The sequence below is a fragment of the Camelina sativa genome, chromosome 18 (assembly GCF_030686135.1).
Source record: "Camelina sativa cultivar CO46 ecotype springtype chromosome 18, ASM3068613v1".
NCBI classification, from domain to species: domain Eukaryota; kingdom Viridiplantae; phylum Streptophyta; class Magnoliopsida; order Brassicales; family Brassicaceae; genus Camelina; species Camelina sativa.
In genome coordinates this window covers 20,887,814-20,912,363 of record NC_141897.1, presented here as the reverse complement: position 1 = coordinate 20,912,363, position 24,550 = coordinate 20,887,814, and the positions used below count along the sequence as shown (strand labels likewise).

Sequence of the window (24,550 nt, the reverse complement as noted above, 5' to 3'; positions counted from 1 at the left end):
TGAAATTGTATTTTCGTGGTATATGTGTTAAGTAGATTAAATCTCATATTCAACAAGGAATTCATAATATATCACATACAAAACATTGATGGAGAGTTCATGTTGGATACTTCACAACTCTTAAGTTAGAGTCTCTAACTCATACATTAACTAATTAATGTTTCCACAATATCCAACTACAAAGGTCTTACACCATGTACTTATTATAGGTTCACTAATAACTCAAACAACCACTGCCGCAAAGGCAAACGCAATCGCAGCGAACGCAACAACCAAACACGCACCACCTCTACGTCCAAAGGCAGCAGATGGCCGTGGTGGCGGTGGCGGGATAAAAGGTGGTTCCGGAGGAAAAGAAGGCGGTGGGACGGTAGGGGACAACGGCGGGATATACGGCGAAGAAGGTGACAAACTGGTGTTGTTGCAGTTGTTGTTGCCGGACCAAATGTTCTCAGGGACGTTTTCATTGAAATCGAATTTCACGGATTTGGAACCTTCCTTGAATATCTCGACGGTTTCAGGGATCCAGCCGTCGAGACCGGAACGGTAGATGTAGACGGAGCAGATAGTGTTGAGACATTCACCTTTGATTTGGAATGTGTCCGACGAACATTTCTCGAAACCTCCTCGTCCTCCACTTAACGGTTCGTTTAGCCTCGGTGCGACCACCTAGTAGCAATATTAACACAAACTATTATTATACTAGAGAGCTCATAGTTTCCAAGTATATAACTCTTAGATATATAAGAGTTAACATTATTGGTTTAGTTCATATTTTAATTTGTCTTTTCGTCTACAACTAAAAGCAAAAAAACAACAAATCAAATGAAGTTGCATTTTGGTTTGAATAGCTTTGGTTTAACCGATTTAATTAATACAGTTCTTACATGATTCCAACATATCAAACTTAGATGGAATAAAGTTTCAAATTAATACAAAGCACAAACAAAAAAAAAGATTTCGATCCACAAAAAGGAAAAGAAAAAAATCCCAAAGTTTGTCGTAATTTGTACCAAACCTGGTTACCGTTGGCGTCACTTAAAGCGATAGTGATCTGATCCTTAGACCAATCAGGAGATAAACAGCTTGTGGTGACAATCACAGTGTAAGGGCAGCTCTCTTTTTCATGAAGTTTGAGAGAAGAGATCAATGGCTGATCATCAGTTAGGGAGAGAACGGGGTTATTGAAGCAGAGGACAAGGAGAAGGAAGATGAGTGAAAGAGAGAAGAAGTCCATTTGTTGTCTTCTTGAGAAAGAGAGAGATGGGGCGATGAGAGTTAAAAAGAGAACTTGAGAAGTTGTTATATAGAAGATGACTAATGTTACCTGCTTACTTAAACAGTTACACTTGGCACACTACAATCCACAAACGGAGCATATTGAGCTACTTAACCAACAAGCAAAATATCTTTACTGAAAAAGTGAGAGTTGAGTTTGAGTAGGTGGACTCTTTTCTTCATTATTACTATTACATTTGAGTTATGAATGAACTTTATTCCATCTAAGTAAAAAAGTGATATTGTATTACTTCCGAAGCATAGATTATATATATTATACACCAACTCTCCGATTTTCTAAGGCCATGTTATTTGGGTGAACTTATATCCCGTTCATTGTAACCAATTTTGGTGTAGACTTGTTCTTTACATTTGGTATCCAAATAATAATAATAAAAACATAATAGCCACAACTAACGAAACCATATAAAGTTTAAACTGATTTAGCTTCTTTTCTCGTTACGGATATTGGATTTCTTGGGAATTAACATATTTCTCAATATATATCTACAATCATCAAAGTCACACGAGTATTACACGAATACTAAACCTAACCCACAAAATCAAATTCTACTACTTCTCCTACCTACCACCTCAGTTTCTATCTTCGTACAACTTATATTAACTAAGAAGAGATGATTATTGTGATTGTAAGGGAAAGGTTATGAGTTATGACCGTTAAGTTTTTCAAGGAAAGGAAATTTATTTTTATAAAAGAAAAACAGAAGGAAAGGTTAAGTTTTTCCATTTATATGATTGGACGCAAGAAAAGGAAATACTTAAAATTATCAATTAGGAAAAGGAAACCACTCATACAAACTTATTAATAATTTTCACTAAAAAGAACGAACATGATTTTTGCAGAATGTTCAATTTTGTGTGAAGACACTACTAACACTCGAATTTGTCACCACTTGGCTCAGTCTTTCAAATTGTGAAATCTGAAACTCTGTTTTCTCAACCTCGTTAGATATACTTATAGAGAGATACTCGAGACGAGCTTCGTCAACTGGAGGCGGCACATGTAATACTGTAATAATTTTTGTTTTACTGTAATAATTCTTACATCGTTCTGTTTGTTTTGTAGAGATCAATTTCGGCTTATATTAGTTCTAAGTTAAGTAAGGAAAAAAGTTATTTGTCTATGCTGAGACATTCTTGGTATTATATATATCTCAATGAAAATATTGTCTCGATAGTACATGGTAAAACGCGTGTGTTTATAATTTTCATGATTCATCTCAGTCTCACAACTCCTGTTACTTAACAACTCAATCTATATATATAAGTTTCATATATGATGGTTATAAAATAAACATTTCTTTTCGCCTAAGATATTATGAACATAAAAGAAGCTAGCACAACCTATACAGCTTGTCATTGATGTTAACCAATATGGATATGAAGCACAAATAACTCCAATCAATTCTTAAAAGGATTATAATTTTGGAAGAATCATTTGTACACAAACTTGATTACACAGTTACATTTACCTGCAAAAGACTTTCATATATGATCTTTAATCTTTGTATCATAAGACCCAACCATCAAAACTATATTAAAAACATGTTTAAGTCAAATATAAAGGGGGTTGTTTGCCAAAAAAAAAAAAAAAAAGTCAAATATAAAGGGGGAAAATATGTTTTACCAAACACATTTTCATTTAGATTTAAGTAAATAAAAAAACTAAGTAAACCCCATTAGTTATAATGTCGTATTCTTTTTGTTGTTGTTGTTAAAGTTTATGGTGTCGTATTTAGTATTTTACATTGGCAAGAAGACAGACAAACACAATCAAATAAACTAGAAAAGCAGACCCAGCTTCTGTTCTCGTTTACTGATATTGGATTTCTTGGACATTAACATATTTCTCAATCCATATACAAAGCTTCAACATCAAAGTATCAAACCTAAACCCCAAAATCAAATTCTACCTACCTCCTCAGTTTCTATCATCGTACAACTTATTTTAATGGAACTAAACCCTTTTACGTGCGAAGATGTGGACCTCTGGTCCTTTTTTTAAATTCCCACCTAACTAAGTAACCCAAACATTACAGAAACATGAAGTCATGAACTATCTGCATCGAACGAGATTAAAATATTAAACTATACTGACATGCCTCCAAAAGAGAATATATAAAAATGAGAACTCTACAAACCCATAGAACCACTTAGCCCTGGACAAATAAATCGAATCTAATTAAACCGATTCAAACCGATTTGAAAAAACCGATTTTGATCGGATTTGGATACTGTGTAAAAACCGATCGGTTTCTGTCTTGATCGTGATTCGGATTTCGGATATAAACCGATCTGAACCGAAATCTAATCGGTTATCCGCTAAACCGAATACATATTTAGTTTTTCTATATATTTAAATTTAATTAGTGTTATTTTCGGGCCTGTTAGAAGCCCATTAACTATAAATGGATCGCTTATAAAAAATTTAAAGTCAAATCACCAGAAGGAAGAATCAAACCGGTGACCTTGAGGTTAAAGAACACACTCTATAACCATCTGAACTATTCCGATTTATTGATTTTACTTTCCAAATGACATATATAAAGGTTTTGGTTTTCAAATTCAGATTTAAAAAAAAAATTGAAAACCGATCCGAAACCGAACAAATCCGATCCGATAAACAACCGGATTCTAAACGGATTTTATATACCCCAATCCGAAAAATCTGAAATCCGAAAAATCCAATCCAATCCAAACCGAAAATCCGAATGCCCAAGATTAGAACCACTTCCTTGACTACTCCATCAAGTGTTTTTGTAATAAACAAAAAGTTCAACTAACCAACTTATTTCATCTTCTCAAACAAAAATCTTAAATTTACAGTATAATCATAACTTTTACTGAAGCTCTACTAAAATCTGAAAATTCCTTATTAATAATAAAAAATAAATAATCATCATCATCATCTTCATCACCATTTGTACCAATTTTCTTGCTCCTTGAATCTTCTAAAAACTCCATCTATAGCAACATCAAAAGCATCTTTGAAACTCTCTAAACCATTCGGAGACTTCGCGTACACTAAGTTCGGTATCAAATGGATCACTCTTTCTCTCATCTTCCTCACATCTTCTTTACTGTACCGTTCCAACACTTCCTTTATAGACGTCGTACCGTTTTTAACCTCGTTCCGGTCTATAAAAACCGAATAACTATCCGGTTTATCCGGTAAAAACCACTGGTACTGCATGTACGCGGTCCGTCTCCAAAAGAAAACCGGAATCGAACCGGCTAACATACAGTCAAAAATCGACCGGCGCGTGAAGCTGTCGCCTCGAGGCTGGAGACAAAAATCTGACCCGAGAAACGTCTCCAAGATCGCCGACGAGCCGTTCGAGCATTTCCCGACGGTACAATCCACCGTCCGGCAAGCCCCGCGCGATTCCTCGCAGTGACGAAGAAGCAATCCCCTGAAATCGTTCTGAATCCCGGCGCGTGGAGCTCCGGCGAAACAGAACAACGTCTCACGACGGCGGTTACGTACGAAATCCTGCCATCTCACGACGTCGGAGTCCGTTCTAGGGTGGAATCCGGTAGGGTACGGCACACCGACGTCAAAATGATCCCAAGAGTTACGCTCGATAAGGAGGCGCGTGATGTTACGCATACCGGGGGTGTAGATACAGTTAGATCCCCAATCTTCGTCTTTAGACCTGCGAAAATCCCATGTGATGCGTCCCATGGTAATGAAATGATCCCAACCGTTGGATCTATTCCAATAAGGTTGATCTTTGACCCACTGTGTCATCATCTTACAATGACGGTCACGATCAGCCGCTGCGTAGTTTGACCATAGATATTGACCGACCGCGAGTCCAGCGTAGAACGGGATGTAAAAGGCCGTAGCTGATTCCGGATCCAGAGTCCGACACCGGTGGTTTAAAATCCGGTTATGGAAGATGATTTCGGTTACGAACTGGTCAGTCCAGAACCAAGATTGAACCAAATCTTCAGGGATCACGTTGCGCAACGACGTCGCTTCTTTACCGAAACCGTCGTTGGAGAGGGCGTCGCAGCGAGAGCTCCACGGGTTGAGGTTATCGCACTGTTGTAGGATCACTTGGTTGAAGATCTTTGGCATGTCGTAGACGAAGACTCGACCTGAATCGCATCGTGAGTCTGAGGACGTGGAGGAGAGAGGGGGATCGGAGGAGGAGGTAGAGATAACCGTGGTGGTAGTGGTAGTGGTGGTGATGGCGGAGACGGAGACGGAGACGGCGGCGGGTGAAGGGAAGTTAAGAGGGATGTGACGGTGAGGGAAAGGGATGGATCGGAGAGTGAGGAAGAGGATGAGTTGGAGAGAGAGAAGAGAGAGGATAAGCCATGTACAGTGGCTACGAGAAGCGGCGATGTAGGTAGAGCGGTTTCCGGCAGAGTTAAGCGAGTTGAAGGAGCTTTTACGATCAATGGCGGTGGTGGTGTCTGGGGTTCTTGTTTTTTTGAGGAGACGTTCAGGACTGGATGGATTTGAGACAGGTAGCATAGTTTATGCTGAAGATGAGAGATTCGATTCCGTCGCCGGTAATTTTGGGTCCGTTACGACGACGGAGCTAAAATCTCCGGAGGGAGGAAAAAGAAAGAAAAATAAGCGTTTGGGTTAGTTTGCCTTGTTGTGTGGTTCTCGTTAAAGACGTAAAGCTTAACTCTGTGAGAGAGAGAGGGAGAACTTAAGAGGAGTGCTCGAGAAACGGGGAGATTCTGTTTCTTTTTCCTTTGTTTGTTTTGTAATGAAATTGGAAACTATATTTTAATTTGCTTTTTTTTCTCCCAGCTAACTAAATGAAAGTTCACGGTTTTGTCCCCAAACTTTTCTAGATTTCCGAAACTACCTATAAATTGTTGCATCTTCAACAATCCTAACATAATAAATGTCATAACCAAAAAAAAAAAAGTTTAGTACGTTCTAGACAGGAGAGGGACATAAATAAATAAGTTAAATTTCATTGGTATATTGGGTGTAAATAGAATAAATTAAAACTTTGGGAACAATACGGAAAGATTACCAAGATAGGGGTCCTGATTAGTACATTGAAATTGTTTAATGTTATCAAAGGCGTCGGAGACATTACGGAGCTGAAAGAAACGGACACGTGCCTATGTCATTGACCGTCTGTGCCGGCAACCGACAAAGGAAGACCACAGCAGCCGGTGAGTAGTGAACACTTGGAACTTAGTGTAATTGACAACGTGTCCTTGTAGAAGCAGAAACTATTATCATAGATTTTTATTTCTTTTTTTTTTTGGTTTCAGAATTTGTGTCATTCTGTAAGATTTTACACACATTGAGACAAAGGAATATATAATTAATTTTGTTTTTTGATAATTTTTTTATTTTATTTATGATTTCCTATGATTTATTTTTCTGATATTTTTTCATTTTCTCGCTTTCTTATTCCGTATATTCTACAACATCAGTAATTATTAAAACAAAAATTTATTAAAAATATTCAGAAATTATTCAGAACATCAATCTTTGAAAGACAACGATTATTCTCTAAAACATCAAATTATGTGAGATAGATAGAATATTATTTAATTTTAAACCAATAATAATTCAAACTTTTAAATATTTTCAATGATTAATTCTTGAAGTTTACAAAACATCAATTTTTATGGGACAAAAAATATTCCAAAACATCAACAATCTTTATGAGATAAAGGAAGACTATTATTTGGCTTTCAATCACGTTTTCCATCCAATATCTGAGAAAAAAATAATAAAATCTGAACTTAAAAAATATATAGTTTGCTTAAAATAATCACCGGATTTGGAGTATATAATTGAATTGGTAATTAGAACTTGTACAAATATATATATAGACGTTACAACTTTCGAATTATTTAACAATAAATAAATAAAACCTATGAAAAATGGAAATACGAAGATCGTGCATATGAAACAAGTGGCAAAATTAAAAGGTCAGAAATGCAAAGGGGCTACAAAGGCGGGGAATGCGCCGAAACGGTGACGTTTACGTGTAGTTGACAGAGTAGAGTGAACTGGGTTTGATGTTGAGAGAATTAACTCATCAGGGCCATCAAAGCCATGTGAGCATTTGTGGCCATGCCTCTTTAACCCACGAGTCATGCCGCTTGACGTGTCAATTACTCCAAGGTTTTGCCGACAGATTTTGTTTTTGCTGATGACACTAATTTGATTTCTTTGTACTAGTTTACTTTAGATTTTAATGGCATATATATAACTAACCCGGAACTAAAACCGGATATAATGGCAACTGATTTTGGTTCGAGTGGTTGGTGGTTTTATCAAATTTTACTATAAAACCCAAGAACGTAGCGAACTAAAAGTTGATAGACTCTTTACTTTTATTTGGTTCCATACTGGACCATCTCTATTGAAAAGCATATTGACTGTTTGTTTGGTTTTTATTTATTTATCTAATAACATTAACTTCAAATAATTATTAGTAACTAATTAGAACAAGCGTTTATTTTATGGGTCAAAGTCTAATACTAGTTTATTTTAGATTTGTCGGTCAAGCTTTCACGAAAGTGATAATTAAGAAAACTATAGAAAAGAGAACTTAATAATGAAAAATAATAATGTAACGTTATATAATGCACACTAGGTCACTCACTGTCCTTTGTTTATAAAATAGCAAAGAGCATTATCACCTAACTTTTTCTTAGTTAACGGTTATTTATTGAAAAGTATTATTCCGTACAATGAATGAATAGTTTGATGATCTTTTAATCGAAAAACTGTTTGAAAAATGGTTTCATTCAAATGGTAATTTGATTAAATACTTGCACAAATTAATACATTTTGATTAAACACTAAAATATGATACTCAATAAACCAATAACGTCGTTTAGCTGGTAAAAAAACGAATTAAAATAGTATCGTCAAAATACATGGATCCAACTCAAAAGCAAAGTTACAATTAATTTACCCCGAACCGGACGAGCTTTCGAGTCGACGTTTTTAAAATATGGAAAATATAGTGATCATGTCTCGCATGATTCGGGTTCGATGCCTTTGACTTCGAACAATGTGCAGTTTTCGTTAAATCGGAACGTCATTATGATTCATGAACCTATAGCCGTTCCATGTATAATGTACGGTAGAACTAAATATTTAGTCTAATACTAGTACTAAAGTCAGAATAGCATCATAATGTACGGGAGACTAATTATTTAGTTCAACTGAGAGCGATCAAATAGTAATAAGGTAAACAAAAACAAAATACACATCTATTTAGTTCTCAATTGTAACTAAATAGACTCGTAAGTAGGATATAATTATAATTAACAAAAACCACACAAAAAAAAACGTATTAACGATGAACTCGCGTGGAAACACAATTTTTATGATAAGTTGACAAAAAATGAACAAACTACCGATAAAAATATTAATAAACGATGAAAGTGTGGGTGTATGTAATTGCGGTGAGCCCTTAATTTGATCAATGATCATCATTAATTATTTAATTTTATTTTGAAGTAATGAAAAGCGCGTGGGTTACCAAACGCGGCGGCCTTGGTGGAGATAATCAGCTGACACACACCACACGAGTCACGACTCTTACCGGAACGAATCTATTCAATCATCAATAATATCAATGGCTTGTTTAAAACTTTAAAGCATGTTGCACCAAAAAAAAATAAAGTTAAACCTAAGACATAAGCAATCTTTAATGCGTTAGTATAGTTACTATTTTATTATGTCTGGACTAATAATGTAATCATATAAATATTAAGTTGAAAAGAGTGCTTAACAACCAAAAAGTGGATTAACTTGGTGGATAAAGTTACAAGACCTTTAATGATTAGTATTGTACCAAGGACAGTGGCAAAAAGCACTGAGAGCAGCAGAGTAACAAAGCTCATAAGTTTTTGTACTAAAAGTTGTAGTAGATTTCCATAGTTTAAAAGTACACCAACATATAAAGAAACGCGGGTAGTGGTTTTTAGTTCACTGTTTATGAAATCAAACGAATGTGTTCCTATCAGCCAATCAACACCGAGACTGATTATAATTGTATGTATTTGGGGTTGAACCCTTCTATCTTTGCATTAAGTTGAACCCTCAGTCTCTCAATTGAAAATCTGGTCTGACTAGTTTTTTTCCGGTCGGACTAGTTTACCTCTAAGATTAATCGGAAATCCTATAATTGGCTGATAGCATAAAGTTTTTGCATGCAAAATGTGTATTGCGCCAATTTGATGTTGTCCGATTTGGTTTAAGGAAAAAATGTAATGTATGCATTTTGGATCATGGGATGTCCTCTAAAGGAAACCTCAGTATAAATATGGTCATGTAGCCCAATTGTTCTAATCGAGGGACTGAGGGTTCAACTTTTGTGGAGAATGGAATTAAGAGTCCAATGGCCCATCAAACACAATATTCACATTGTAACGGCTTTGTTTGTTATAACTATCTTGGGCCTGACTTATATGGTTTAATGAGGTAGGAGGAACAAAGCAATTTGCAAGGTTTGCTGTTGTGTGGACTTGATAAAGACAAAGTTGTAAGATTTGGGTATGTATTTAACATGTAGTATATAGTTGGTAAGAATTATACAAGAAAGTCAAATTTGAAACCAGACAAAACAAAAACCAACTACGCATTAATGATCAAACATTCCCAAATCGTACAACTTCCTATCATTAAGGAAACAAATGGTCCGTAGTTCAAAACCTAACCAAACTAAAAAAAGAAAACTTACAAAATTTCAAACCAATTTTTTTAATGAAAATAGTAATGTAAACAGAAGACTAGATTGGGAAACCTGGAACGAACAGTGCTTTTAGTTTGAACGGCTGGGATCGAATCGTAAGTTTCCCTAGGGATTACAAAGCGAAAGACCAAATCAGTTACTACTTACTGCTACAACCATCGTCTCAGCTTTTTTGTCTCAGCTTTTTACTAATGAAGCATACATTGGTATTGGCGTCTCACATCTTGCCATCTGCCCACTATTCTCTTCTCTAATTGGCTCCTCCCTCGTAGGCTTCTGTTTATAGATCTCTCTTAACAGTCTTTTATTTCTCATTATTTCGTTTTGGTATTATTTCGTTTCGAATAAAAACAAGAGGTAACACTAGTTTTAAAGTTTTTCGATATCACAATTTTCTTTATATAAAAAAAAAAGTTGTAATATGTTGCTTTCTTTTCTAAAGTGGAACGTGAACCAATTTTACCTTATTTGTAAAAAAGTAGAAAACTAATTGCCTAAAATGTTTATAACATCAACAAGGTATGCCCACGATCTAGAGGTATGTTGCATTTGTATACATATAGCTGGAAGCCCTACGACCTTTATTGTTTTACAGCTCAACAACAACAACAACAACAAAAAAATCATATATCAATTGGGTAAGTAAATTACATAAGTAATCAAATGCAAAACCGTAACTATATAAAAAGATTAGTATGAATCCTACTGATTAAGATGCAACACATGTCTAATGTTCAGTAAAAGTGTGGTCATGATTCTCATATAGGCCATAGCTTAACCCATGCATCTTTACAGTCTATAGAACACTAGAGACGCTTATAGCTGAACCTACTACTACACCACTCTTTTACTTATTAGTTTTTGGTTGGTTATACTTATTCATTCATTTATTACTAACTTTTGTTCTCGTGGACACAAAAATTCCTCCAACATTTATTAGAACGACTAAAACTAGAATCATGATTACTTATTACTCTCTTTATCTTGTAAAGATTGATGTTTAGAAAATTTTACACATTTTAAGAAAATAATAATTATATTTTTTTCTTTGACTAAAAATATACTATTTAATTTTAAACCAATAATAATTCAAAATTTTAAATATTTTCAATGATTACTTTTTGAAGTTTAGAAAACATCAAGATAAAAAATTATCCCAAAACATCAATATTATTAGTGGTGAACATCTTAGGTAAAAAAAACACCAAGTTTGACCGATAGAGGGGTTTAGCCGTATAGTACAACTGTACAAGTAAAGGGGCTGTGGTGCCTTCAAGATCCAAACCAATGCAAAAGAAAAAGATACGGTCGGACCAATTTAATCTTAAGACAACTATATAGATTCTCAAATACATTTCCATATAACACAACATTAATCATAAATTGTTCTACTTATGAGACAATCAATATTAGCCTAGTCGAACGATTAGAGTTATCTTTAGACCAATATGACTCTTTATTTGTAATTATCGCGAGGTACAATTCCACCAAATTTTTACGTCTCAATGGTACAACTTTAATTGTGAAATCAAATCCAAAAAAACCAACATGTGACATGGTCTCTTATAAGAGATAGTGAAAAAAACTTAATCCTATTCCCTAAAAAAAAGGAACGGTCGAAAAAAGGAAAACCACAAAACTAAACCGGTCCAACCGGTTTCCCCGATCACTGTCACAGCATTAACTAACTTTCACAAGAAAAGCATAGTTCAGTTTCTGTACATCGCGTCTCACCCTATTAACCGTGCGCGCGAATTATCCACCGCTCGATTCAAATATCTACCGTGCTAACGGGATTAATCCACAGTGTTATGTTTCCCCCAGCATTGGAAAATGGCGTCTACAACAGACGGCGGGTCTTGTCGCCGTCAATCAGCTAGTCTATAAATTCTTAACGCCGTTACATCTCCGTTAATTACAAAACGTTAATGCATATTCCGTGTGTGTGACAGTGTGAGTGAGAGAGATCTTAGTACTAATTTTGAAGTGGTTTAATGTTTTTAACGTGACATTAACATCAAAGTTAACGTTCGATAAAAGAGTCTTAAGCATAAATTGATAGAGATATATACATGTGTACATACATACATACTCTCTCACACTGACAGATTTGTCGTGGTCTTAGTATTCTCTTTCATGTTGCTCAGCTCTCTAGTTATATAGGACTGTAGTACATTATCTCACTCTCCATATCTCTTTTTTTTTCTCTCTCTCTCTTCTCTTCTTTAACATCTCATCTCTGGCTGGCTCTGCATTTCTTGCAGTTCACGCTAATCGCTTGTCTTAGTTCCCCTTTCTCTCTCTACAACAATGGCAGAACAAGCCTGAACTTTCGTTCTTTTGTGTTTTGTTGTCCTCTGCTTTGTTGGTTTGAATCAAAAAAAAACTTGAACCAGCTTTTTGGCTTATTACCCCAAAAGGAAAGAAGAACAAAAAGGAAGGAGATGAAGATGCAGCGAGTGGTTTTATGTTTAGCAGTTGTGGTTTCTATGCTTCTTGGTGTTGCTTCTTCTATGAACAATGAAGGTTTCTTTCTAACTCCTCTTGCTTTGTTAAAAATTTGATTTTTGTTTCAAAAATTAGGGTTTAGGCGCTTTACCCTTTAAACCCCTTGTTTGATTTTCTAATTTTTTCCCTGAAATTTCGAATCCAAAATCGTTTTTGGTTAGAAGAGATCGAAACTCAAATCTTTGGGCTTCTATTAAACATTTGGTTTCCCCGAGAAAGAGAGTTAAAGTCGAAAACTTTTTTCTACACTACCCAATACTTAGCTCTGGCTTGTGCTTCATCTAATGCATATAAAAACCCAATATTTTTTATCCATTTTCCAAGAAATTTGATCATGATTAGAATGCCTGTTCCAGGACACTGGAAAGTTTGTATTTTTTCCAAGCTTTCTCTGTTTCTTCCCGAGGAAAAAAATCGAAGCTTTAGTCTCTAATTTGTGTCCTATAGAGAAAAAATCGAAGCTTTAGTCCCTAGTTTGTGTCCTGGAGAGAAAGATATGAAATTTAAAGAAATCCCCCAGTTGGGGTTTATCTAATGGTTTCTATATAGTTGACTGATGTTTCTCATTTCAAACGTTCTAAAAATCTACAGGGAAAGCTCTGATGGCGATAAAAGGCTCCTTCAGTAACTTGGTGAATATGCTTTTGGATTGGGACGATGTTCACAACACTGACTTCTGTTCTTGGCGAGGTGTCTTCTGTGACAACGTTACCTTCTCCGTTGTCTCTCTGTAAGAATCTTATTTGAGTTCAATAAAAGTCTTTTCTTTGTCGGATTGTCTCACTTCTCAGGTCTTGTAAATTTCCGTTCTTTGCTTTTGTGAAGGAATCTGTCCAATCTGAATCTTGGAGGGGAGATATCTCCAGCTATTGGAGATCTAAGGAATTTGAAATCAATGTAAATGTTTTTTTTTTTCTTTCTCTGTGGAATTTGCATGTTTGAGAAGTGTTTAAAATTGTGTTTCTAAAGGTTCTCCAATTTGCAGAGACTTGGTAGGAAATAAATTGGCTGGTCAAATTCCAGATGAGATTGGAAACTGTGTTTCTCTTGTTCACCTGTAAGCCTTTCCAAACATGTGTCTAGAGTTTTCAATAATTCAAGTCATAGATTTGACTTCAATATACTCTTTTTATACAGGGATTTGACTGATAATCTGTTATATGGAGACATACCCTTCTCAATCTCTAAACTCAAGCAGCTTGATACCCTGTATGTGTTATACTGTTAACTTTTCGTTTTTTGTTTCTAAAATTACAAGTTCCATTACTTTATTGTATCATTTTTTAAACAAATTTTATATATCAGGAACCTAAAGAACAATCAGCTTACAGGCCCAGTACCAGCAACCTTAACTCAGATTCCAAACCTTAAGATACTGTGAGTTCTGTAGTTACATCATGTTACTCATTAATCAATATTTGGAAGTTGATTTTACTCGTTGTCATTATTAATTTGTAATCATGTTGTTGCAGTGATCTTGCAGGCAATCATCTAACGGGTGAGATATCGAGATTGCTTTACTGGAATGAAGTTCTGCAGTACCTGTAAGCTCATTTTCTCCAAACCTCTTTACACCATAAAAGAAGTGTTTCCCCTTCTTCTCTAATGCACTCTTTCTTCAGTGGTTTACGTGGGAATATGTTGACTGGAACGTTGTCTTCTGATATGTGTCAGCTAACCGGTTTGTGGTATTTGTAAGTTGATCCGACTCTCTGCCATCTTTTGAGTTCCGTGTAGCTCCTGGTCATTCTTTGTTTCCTGCAAGTCTGAGTTTTCTTAACTTTGTGTTTTGTTGTTTCTAGTGATGTGAGAGGCAATAATCTAACTGGAACTATCCCAGAGAGCATTGGAAATTGCACAAGCTTTCAAATCCTGTATGTGTCTTTTTAACAAAACTTCAGTTTTCCAACATTTAACTGTATTGTGGACTCATCTCTTCTGATACAACAGGGACATATCTTATAATCAGATAACCGGAGAGATTCCTTACAATATTGGCTTTCTCCAAGTCGCCACTCTGTGAGTATTGAGACTCTTCAACTTTAGTATGATTGATGAACGTAAACATGCGGTTACTAACATTGTGTATTATCTTTCTTCTAGGTCACTTCAAGGAAACAGACTGACGGGTAGAATTCCAGAAGTTATTGGTCTAATGCAGGCTCTTGCTGTTTTGTAAGTTCAATTCACTCAGAAAAGCAACGTCAAATTATATATCGAATTAGGCTCATCTGACTTTGTGAATTCTGTTATATTCACAGGGATTTGAGTGACAATGAGCTCGTTGGTCCTATCCCACCGATTCTTGGCAATCTCTCATTTACCGGAAAGTTGTGAGTCTCCTTTGTTCCATATATTGTAGGCTCCATATGTTCAGCTCTTTGTATTTTCATAAATACCCTCTTCATATTCGATTAGGTATCTCCATGGAAATAAGCTAACTGGTCCAATCCCATCTGAGCTTGGAAATATGTCACGTCTCAGCTATTTGTAAGCTTTTTACAACTTCAAGTTTGTTTACATAGCTTTTGCATTACCTATACTTATGTTTCGGTTTCCTTATTACGATTTCACAGGCAACTAAACGACAACAAACTGGTGGGAACTATCCCACCTGAGCTTGGGAAGCTAGAGAAATTGTTTGAGCTGTGAGTTTATTTGTTTTTGCTCTTTAGTCTTAAGTTGTTTCACATTATTTGCTGAGACGTTACATTTTAACCTTTTTTTAAATGCTCCATTGTTCAACATGAAAGAAATCTTGCCAATAACCGTTTGGAAGGGCCCATACCATCCAACATTAGTTCATGTGCAGCCTTAAATCAATTGTAAGCTATGAGATAATCTTCTGAAACTATGCTTTTCCTCTATCTTATTCTCAAACCTAAATTCTGCTTTGTTTGCTTTCAGTAATGTTCATGGGAACTTCTTGAATGGATCTATACCACTGACCTTTCGCAATCTGGGGAGCTTAACTTATCTGTGAGCTTTACATCCAATATAATGCAGTAACATTGCATTCCTCTTAACATTTTAGTGATCATTTAATCTTGCCAATACAGAAATCTTTCGTCAAACAATTTCAAGGGGAAAATACCAACCGAGCTTGGACATATAATCAATCTTGACAAACTGTATGTCTTCTCAACTCTGTTACATCCTCTGTTTATGTGTTGTTTAGATTTGCCCCAAACTCATCATATGTTTCTGGTTTCCAGAGATCTGTCTGGCAATAACTTCTCAGGGTCTATACCATTAACCCTTGGTGATCTTGAACACCTTCTCATATTGTAAGTTTTTAACTCTAAGTTGTAAATTTTTAATGTTTTCGGGGTAAATTGTTTGTGAACTTTGATTTTTTTGCTTTATTGAACAGAAATCTTAGCAGAAACCATCTAAGTGGACAATTGCCTGCAGAGTTTGGGAACCTTCGAAGCATTCAAATGATGTAAGGGTCAAAGTTGCTTCTTTTGGTTACATCAATGATCAAACATATCTCTTTTACTGACTTGGCTTGTTGTTTTTCTTGCAGTGATGTATCACTTAATCTGCTCTCCGGAGTTATTCCCTCTGAACTTGGCCAATTACAGAATCTAAACTCTTTGTAAGTTAATCATATGATCTTATCCTTTGCATTATATACAAAATAGAAGTATGGATCATTATGTTTATGTGCAGAATATTGAACAACAACAAGCTTCATGGGAAAATTCCAGATCAGCTTACGAACTGCTTTACTCTTGTCAATCTGTAAGTTCTTTTGCTAGAGACATTCACTTGTGATCAGACATTTGTGAATCCAAACGTTTTGAATCCAACATTTTGTTCTAACTTCTTCTAAACGTTTTAGGAATCTCTCCTTCAATAATCTGTCCGGGACAATCCCACCAATGAAAAACTTCTCATGTTTTGCTCCAGCCAGGTATGAAGCTACTCTCAGTATTCTATCATTATGATCATGACTCATAACCTTCCAATGTAAACCTGATTCAATTCCTTCGTTTAGCTTTGTCGGAAATCCATATCTTTGCGGAAACTGGGTTGGATCTATTTGCTGTCCTTTACCAAAATCCCGAGGTATCTACTAGATTTATCCTTTAAGCATTGTCTTCAGTAGTAGATGCGTATTCTTGTTTTTTTGGGCTTACTTGACTTTATTTTCAGCATTTTCAAGAGGTGCTGTGGTTTGCATTGTTCTTGGCGTTATCACTCTCATATGTATGGTTTTCATTGCAATTTACAAATCAAAGCAGCAGAAGAAGATCCTAAATGGTCCCTTAAAACAACCTGAAGGTAATGATGTGGGCTTACACAGTTTTTCTTAATATGACTTCTGTTTATTAGTTGTTAATACCACTTCGATTCGTTTCTCAGGCTCAACGAAGCTAGTGATTCTGCACATGGACATGGCAATTCACTCATTTGATGATATAATGAGAGCAACCGAGAATCTTAGTGAAAAGTTTATAATTGGATACGGTGCTTCTAGCACAGTATACAAATGCGCATTGAAAACTTCCCGACCTATTGCCATTAAGCGAATCTACAATCAGTATCCGCATAGCTTGCGGGAATTTGAGACAGAACTCGAGACCATAGGGAACATCAGGCACAGAAACATTGTCAGCTTGCATGGATACGCCTTGTCTCCTGTTGGCAACCTTCTTTTCTATGACTACATGGAAAATGGTTCTCTTTGGGACCTTCTTCATGGTTAGTTTCTAAAACCTTTGTGGTTCATTTTGTGAATGAATGATTTTGCAGATAACATCTAAGAAAGAAACATTTTTCCTTGCAGTAGGATCCTTGAAGAAAGTGAAGCTTGATTGGGAGACGAGGTTGAAGATAGCGGTTGGAGCTGCACAAGGACTCGCCTATCTTCACCATGATTGTACTCCGCGGATCATTCACCGTGATATCAAGTCATCGAACATACTTCTTGATGAGAATTTCGAAGCACATTTATCGGATTTTGGGATTGCTAAAAGCATACCAGCTAGCAAAACTCATGCGTCAACTTATGTTTTGGGAACAATTGGTTACATAGACCCAGAGTATGCTCGTACTTCGCGTCTCAACGAGAAATCTGATATCTATAGCTTCGGGATTGTTCTTCTTGAGCTTCTTACCGGGAAGAAAGCAGTGGATAATGAGGCCAACTTGCACCAACTGGTAATATGAATCAAGAAACACTCTGAAGAAACACTGATATATGATCTTTGAAGCATTAGAGAGTTAAAAAATTGTGTTTCTTTTGTTGCAGATATTGTCAAAGGCTGATGATAATACTGTGATGGAAGCGGTTGATCCAGAGGTTACTGTGACTTGTATGGACTTAGGACATATCAGGAAGACATTTCAGCTGGCTCTCTTATGCACAAAGCGAAACCCTTTAGAGAGACCAACAATGCTTGAAGTCTCTAGGGTCCTGCTCTCTCTTCTTCCATCTCTGCAAGTGGCAAAGAAGCTGCCCTCTCTTGATCCATCAACCAAAACGCCGCAGCATGAGAGCGAAGTTAGGAACCGTGAGGCGGAGGCATCACAATGGTTTGTTCAGTTCCGTGAAGTTATCTCCAACAGTAGCATATAAGATTTCAGCTTGAAAAACATTCTAGGGCTTTGTTTAGTTTCTTGTGTCCTAAGTAAGTTAGTATTGCTGATTGGAAGGGGGAATGGCTTTTTTACAGTGAATTTAGGGTAGTACAAGGGGTATTTTGGGTAAGGGAAAAGAAGGTATGGGAAGCATTTAAGACAAGAACAAAGGTTATGTGAAAGAAAAGGATATGTGAAGTTAATGTTTGTTTTCTCCCAAGAACATGTTCACGAGTTCGTTAAAGTCTTTGGTCTTCTGATTTAAAAGCTTATATAAGTATTGTCCCCACAACAACAAAAATAGAAAATCTCTTTCTCTATGCATATATTTAAACAAGTATACACGTTTACATATATATAGACATAGCAATGCGTGTATGTGTATTACATGTATAAACATGATAAGAACATCTTCAAGCTGAAGATTATGCAGTGATCAGGTTTCTTGCAACAACCTGTGAATCGAATTTCCGGCATAAATCCAGGCTCCTGTTCAAATTATATCATCAATGGTGTCTGTCTGTCTGATATCTATCATGGCCTGTTTTGTTTTGAACTATAGGAGCTTTAAAAAGATTAAAGTAGGATTAGCTTTTAGTTACCTGTTACTATCTGTCCTGCAGGAGCTCTGGTTTCCATATTCTAAGTGGATTGCCTCACCGGGTTCTTCTTTGCTTGATCTCTGTCAAGAAAAGGAAGATGTTGGACTTGTTAATATATTTACAAAGGGACAATTCCATAAGTTTTTGGAAGAAAGTTGAATTACCTTTGGGTCTAGAGGGGAATTTATCTTTCTGCTGTGGTTTTCTTTGGCTATCCTACTTTTTGAGGAATCAGTGCGCTTAAGCCTGTAGAAAGTGTGTGTGTGTGTGAGAACGTTTTAGGAAAGGTTTATTCATGGAGTTTCAAAGTAATTTCACTAACGTTCTGGACTTGGTAGCATCATTCTCTTGTATGGCATCAGTTTTAGCCTGCAATATGAGTCATCATTTAAGTAAATGTGAACACATAGAATCAATCAACATTCAACAATGAGAACAAAGATTTTTCAAGTTGTTGCTTATGTTGGATTTATGACTTACATTTGAAGAGCGTTCTTTTGCTCTCAGTGATGTTCATAAACGAAATGCCTAACGCAGAAAAATTCTGTTAATTGATGAGGAACGATAAATGAACTTTCTAGTTGTAAATACATTATACCTGAAGATCTAGGCACCGTGGCGTTTTAGTTGTGGGCAAAGATGTTAAAGAAGGTTCCTGCAGGTTTATCTGCAAGGAATCCTAAACATAAACTATGTGGTAATGAAGAAACTAAAGCTATTTGGTAATGAATGAACACAAAAGAGAATAAGTACACTTTTGTTCCTAGTTTGTCTTTTAGAACTTGATTTCGCATTCTTCTTCTCGGTTTCTGAGCTAACCTTAGACCTGAAATTCTCCAGAGAAAAAGCCTATAAGGATCACTTTAAAACATGTTTGCAAAAGGCAAACAAACTTTGTGAACTCAGAGTCCTTTTACCTGTGTCTTTCAGATCTTTCTGCAGTTCTGAGATTCGGCTCCCTTGGAATAGTGAGTTTGGATCTTCTGCCAACATGAGCCACCTAGAAAGAGACAAAAGTGTTTACAATCACTCATGGAACCTATCAGCACAAAGATTCAAACTCCTATAAGACGTGAACCTATTACACACCTTAGCTTCCGGTTTTTGCTTTTTGGTGTCTTGGTTTTGTAACTTAGAGACTAAATTCGGAGATACGTTATCACCAAACTTGGCTAATGACCTCTGACATCTAAAACATAGAAAAAAAAAACAGTTATATTGAAGGCAAGTAAAAATCAAATCCACACAATGGTCTTCCTCATTGGTATTTACCTAGTCAGAAGCTGAACAGAGTAAATGTCTAATGGTTTGTTCTGCCTTGCAAGCAAAGAAGCCGTAGGTCTTGTTAAAGTAGAGATACTTGATTTGGTTTTAGATTTGGAACCTTTTTTCTTGGAGACATCTTTAACTGTTTGGTTGTAATATATGAACCCTGACAACAACAACAACAACAAAATAAACAAATTAAGGGTCTCAAAAACTGCATTGACGCATCATTATATTTGTGTCTAAACCAAGATTTCAGAAACATTACCGTTGAATTTCTCATTGCGATTCAGACAGGCGGTATCCAAAGATTCGATTGTGACCTCGACAGGCTTAGATTCTGCGACGATGCTTGTAACTTGCTCAAGTGGTTCAAATTTCCAATTGAACTTTGGGCTAAAAGCTGAGACAAAACATAAAAAAAGATTCAATACAATTGAAGAGAAAACATAATTAAAAAAAAAAAAAAAACACAAAAGCAAGTCTTTGCGTGTGTCATACGTGAAGGAGGATAGTTTCCAGAGTACTGAAACCAAGTTTCGATTTCTTCGGTTTCGGAATAAAGCTCAGATCTAGAGAAATCGTAGAACCGAGGTGCATCGAATTCGAAATCAATATCGAATTCGAAATCTTCTCCAGATAAACTAAATCTTGTTGATTCAGGAACCATACTCAAATTCCGATTCTCCGAAGAAGGAATCGAGTAGGAGAGTTTCGCATAAATCAATGCGATTTTGTTGTTCTTCTCCCTCTCTCCTTCCTCCTCGAATCTCTAGGAAAATTAGAGCGAAGGAGAGAGAGAGAGAGAGAGAGATGAGATGAGAGATGAAAGCTCTAATTTTTTCTATGGAGAAGAGAGATTAAGGTAACGGTTCTAATTCAGTTGGCGCAGTATCGATATTTGCCTTTGTGTAATTACAGCTCACATTTTTAACCTATTTTTGATTTGGTTCTTTAGTTTTGGAAAATCACCAAATAGACCCAACTTTTATTTTTCTTCTTACCATAACACCAGTGTTTTCATCTAAAGCTTTTGTGTTTCTTTGACAAAAAAAAAAAAAAAATTATAAACAAAGCAATGATTACTAATAGAAATATACACAATCTTACAAAAAAAGAATTTTAAAAACATCCTTCACTTCTTGGTTTTGACAAAAATTTTAGTTACTCTATTTTTAAATCATAAATAAAACATTTTAGTTTACCAAAAAAAAAAATAGAACATGTTATTAATTAATTTATGAACTAAGTTATGGTAATTTCTTGGTAACTGGAAGTTTTTTAAAAGCTTATCATCTAGGCTAATACTTTTTTTTTTTAATGTGATTTCAATAATCATAAGTACTTAAATAATAAGATATATTTGACCAGTATATTAATTTGGGTTTTCATTCTGGATATTCCTATTATTAATTAAAGAAGATATGTATATGCTTCTGCAAAAAAAGATGAAAAGTTGATTTTAGGGGTGAAAATTACACAAATCAAAAGATTAGGGGGGAGAAAATAAATATACGAAAAAGCGTTCGCTCAACGGTCCTTTAACAGCAGTCTCTCTCTCTGCCTGTAATTTTCTTTGTTTTTTCTTTTATCTTTAACGACTTACCTTTAATTTTTTTTTTTTTGACTTGGATGTTTTTTTTTCTGATTTCTATCCTAAATATTTTCTAGGAAAAAGAAACGGCCTGTGTCCTTCAATCCAGGTAAAAAGTCTCATCTCTTGTCCATGAAAATTCAAAAGAAATTATGGTTTCTGGTTTCAGACATTTACATTGATTCTTGACATAACATGTTCAAATTCATTTGTGTTCTGAAAAAAAATGAATGTAATTTGTTATCGTTTTGAGGGCTTAACCGGAGAAATTAAAAAGAAATTATCTATTGAGGAGAAAAAAAGACTATCTTCATAGGATTGAATAAGATAACGAATGTTGTTAAATGTATTTGCAGAGTTTGGAGATAATAATGTCCAAAACTCATATCGAATCAGCTTGTGCATCTCTTCTACAAGAACTTGAGGTTTGTGATTGCTTCAATTCCAAGGAAAAGGGTTTACTTAATCATTATTACAAAGAAACCGTTTTCAAATTGGATGAGTTTCTGTTTTTGATTCTGATGTAGATTATATGGGAAGAGGTTGGAGAAACTACAGCAGAAAGAGAGAAGATTTTGATTGAGATCGAAGACGAATGCAGAAAAGTGTATGGTAAGAAAATCGAAAAGGTTAAAGAAGATAGGGTTCGGATAAGACAAGAGATTGCTGATTCAGAAGCAAGAGTTGTTGCTATATGTTCTGTTATGGAAGAGCCACCGGTTCTTGGAAGACAACATTCTGATCAAAGTGGGAGAAGCTTGAAAGAGGAGATGGTAAAGATTCTTCAGAAACTTGAAGATATGGAAAAGAGAAAATCAGAGAGGAAGATTCAGTTTATTCAAGTTATTGAAGATATAAGATGTGTTAGATATGAGATTAATGGTGATTCTGATGAGACTTTCTCATCTGATCTTTCGGTAGATGAATCTGATTTATCTCTTAGGAAGCTTGAAGAGTTACATAGAGAGCTTTACACACTTCAAGAACTGAAGGTATCCACATATTACCATAATTTTGATTTCATTTATCAAATGTAATTAACTACTAATATTTTATTTGCTTTTTTGGCACAGAGAAACCGGGTGAAACAGATTCAAGATCATTTAAGAACTCTCGAATCGCTTTGTTCTGTTCTCGGTTTGAATTTCCGAGAAACTGTCACCAAGGTTCACCCAAGTTTAGTAGAATCTGAAGGGTCAAGAAGTATAAGTAATGAAACACTTAACAAGTTAGCTTCATTAGTAAAACAGTGGCATGAGACAAAGATACAGAGAATGCAAGAAGTCAGTTCAATGTTTTAAACTAATTATTTTAACATATTACTTTAACTCTTTTCTTTGTTTCTTATAAGCTCTTTTATTGATTTTGCAGCTTCAAGATCTTGTGATGACGATGCTTGAGTTTTGGAATTTAATGGATACACCAGCAGAAGAGCAACAAAAGTTCATGAATGTTTCATGCAATATAGCTGCTACCGTTTCTGAAATAACCAAACCTAATAGTCTTTCTATAGATTTGCTTCAGGAGGTAACCTTTCACTACAACTATGAATCAATTCTTTTATATGAGATTTGTTTTCCGCCGATGGATTAGCTTAAATGTTTAAAAGGTTAAAGATGAGCTGTGTCGGTTGGAGGAGTTGAAGTGGAGCAAAATGAAAGAACTTGTTCTAAAGAAGAGGTCAGAGCTTGAAGATATATGCAGAAGAACACACATTGTTCTTGAAGAAGAAGATATAGCGGTTGAGAATGTAATCAAAGCCATTGAATCAGGAGATGTGAACCCTGAGTATATACTAGAACAGATCGAGTATCGAGCTGGAAAAGTGAAAGAGGAAGCTCTAAGCAGAAAAGAGATTGTTGAAAAAGCTGAGAAATGGTTGAATGCTTGTGAGGAAGAGAACTGGCTTGAAGAATATAATCAGGTTATAGTCTCATCTTTGATCATTAAAGGATTCAATTGTTCCATCTTGTGGCTACTTAAGTATGATTCTTGTGTAGGATGGAAACCGATACAATGCTGGAAAAGGATCTCATATAATACTCAAACGCGCAGAGAAAGCTCGTGCACTTGTTAATAAACTTCCAGGTTTCTATATAGTAAATGATCCCAACACATTGTTGTTATCTTTGTGTGAATGCTTATATCTAACTAGAAAAACTCTTTCAATCTTCTTAGCTATGGTTGAAGCATTAGCTTCCAAGATTACAATATGGGAATCAGAGAAAGAAACTGAGTTTCTCTTTGATGGTGTATGGACTTATCTTCTTACCTCTCTACTTATTTTTTTTTTATTTACATACTTTCAATTGATCCATTTAATCTAAATTTCTTCATTCAGAATCGCCTACTTTTGATGCTAGAAGATTATACAGAACTCAGAGAAGAGAAAGAACAAGAACGCCGTAGAAAGAGGGTATTAGTTTTACCTGAAAACGATCTTTTTCATTCAATCTTATATGTATTGTTCCAAAAATCACCAAGAACAATGCTTGTTGGATTTGTAGGATCTGAAGAAACTTCAGGGTCAAATGACATCAGAGCAAGATAAAGCAAGTGTTACGAAGCCTCAAAGCGCTAAAAAGGGTCTTAAAGTATCAACTAACAAGAGATTTGTCTCATCGCCTCAAACCCCTCGAACTGATTCGCCTCTGTCAGCAAAATCTATTACTACTCCTCAATCACGCCATGGCTGACAAAAATTGAGCAAAAAAAAAACAGATTCTTGAAATTGCAAAGAACCTGCTGATTTAGAGAGAGGGTCTCATAGGGATTCTTGGATCAATTGTAAATTTGTCAAACTCATCATCAGTCAGATCCAAGTGTGTGTGTGCACTGATTGTGTTGCAGAAAGATTAGTTTGACTTTGACCGACCAATGTACTTGCTACAAAAATAACAATGTCAAATTTTGTCCTAACATCTCTTTAAAAGTTTGGTGATCTCCTTATGATGATGATGATCTGTACTAAAACTAAAGAAATACTT

At 35.5% G+C, this 24,550-nt stretch overlaps 5 protein-coding genes across 6 annotated transcripts; 2 read left to right on the top strand and 3 right to left on the bottom strand.

Annotated features, from left to right (window-relative positions):
- Window positions 1-43: 43 nt before the first annotated feature.
- On the bottom strand, window positions 44-1,358 carry LOC104762346 (embryo-specific protein ATS3B-like). The gene is made up of 2 exons (XM_010485616.3): window positions 1,019-1,358; window positions 44-669 (listed from the first exon to the last, which is right to left on the bottom strand). Exons 1-2 carry the CDS (start codon window positions 1,235-1,237, stop codon window positions 223-225), a joined length of 666 nt encoding a protein of 221 aa, XP_010483918.1. The 5' UTR covers window positions 1,238-1,358; the 3' UTR covers window positions 44-222.
- Window positions 1,359-4,073: 2,715 nt separating this feature from the next.
- Window positions 4,074-6,102, bottom strand: LOC104762345 (xyloglucan galactosyltransferase XLT2). Its single transcript, XM_010485615.3, has one exon. The coding sequence runs from the start codon at window positions 5,783-5,785 to the stop codon at window positions 4,214-4,216; it is 1,572 nt and encodes a 523-aa protein (XP_010483917.2). The 5' UTR covers window positions 5,786-6,102; the 3' UTR covers window positions 4,074-4,213.
- A 5,744-nt stretch (window positions 6,103-11,846) lies between these two features.
- LOC104762344 (LRR receptor-like serine/threonine-protein kinase ERL1) lies at window positions 11,847-18,321 on the top strand. Of its 2 annotated transcripts, none has more exons than XM_010485613.3 (27): window positions 11,847-12,530; window positions 13,104-13,242; window positions 13,338-13,409; window positions 13,498-13,569; window positions 13,650-13,721; window positions 13,818-13,889; window positions 13,985-14,056; window positions 14,135-14,206; window positions 14,315-14,386; window positions 14,463-14,531; window positions 14,616-14,687; window positions 14,774-14,845; window positions 14,931-15,002; window positions 15,089-15,160; window positions 15,266-15,337; window positions 15,420-15,491; window positions 15,572-15,643; window positions 15,728-15,799; window positions 15,886-15,957; window positions 16,042-16,113; window positions 16,188-16,259; window positions 16,360-16,431; window positions 16,516-16,586; window positions 16,674-16,802; window positions 16,884-17,222; window positions 17,308-17,681; window positions 17,773-18,321. In XM_010485613.3, the coding sequence occupies exons 1-27, from the start codon at window positions 12,449-12,451 to the stop codon at window positions 18,097-18,099; spliced, it is 2,898 nt and encodes a 965-aa protein (XP_010483915.1). In that variant the 5' UTR covers window positions 11,847-12,448; the 3' UTR covers window positions 18,100-18,321. The 2 variants fall into 2 exon arrangements, with proteins under 2 accessions (XP_010483915.1, XP_010483916.1); XM_010485614.3 differs by having other exon boundaries at window positions 12,037-12,530; window positions 17,311-17,681.
- Window positions 18,322-18,336: 15 nt separating this feature from the next.
- On the bottom strand, window positions 18,337-20,839 carry LOC104762343 (uncharacterized). Its single transcript, XM_019239946.2, has 12 exons — window positions 20,471-20,839; window positions 20,238-20,372; window positions 19,976-20,135; window positions 19,793-19,892; window positions 19,621-19,703; window positions 19,457-19,529; window positions 19,302-19,370; window positions 19,184-19,231; window positions 19,026-19,072; window positions 18,868-18,949; window positions 18,704-18,783; window positions 18,337-18,590 (listed from the first exon to the last, which is right to left on the bottom strand). The coding sequence occupies exons 1-8, from the start codon at window positions 20,637-20,639 to the stop codon at window positions 19,217-19,219; spliced, it is 804 nt and encodes a 267-aa protein (XP_019095491.1). The 5' UTR covers window positions 20,640-20,839; the 3' UTR covers window positions 18,337-18,590; window positions 18,704-18,783; window positions 18,868-18,949; window positions 19,026-19,072; window positions 19,184-19,216.
- A 700-nt stretch (window positions 20,840-21,539) lies between these two features.
- On the top strand, window positions 21,540-24,518 carry LOC104762342 (65-kDa microtubule-associated protein 9). The gene is made up of 10 exons (XM_087499673.1): window positions 21,540-21,672; window positions 21,920-21,988; window positions 22,091-22,555; window positions 22,637-22,846; window positions 22,935-23,090; window positions 23,173-23,487; window positions 23,564-23,651; window positions 23,742-23,815; window positions 23,905-23,979; window positions 24,071-24,518. Exons 2-10 carry the CDS (start codon window positions 21,935-21,937, stop codon window positions 24,257-24,259), a joined length of 1,626 nt encoding a protein of 541 aa, XP_087355799.1. The 5' UTR covers window positions 21,540-21,672; window positions 21,920-21,934; the 3' UTR covers window positions 24,260-24,518.
- The last annotated feature ends 32 nt before the right edge of the window (window positions 24,519-24,550 follow it).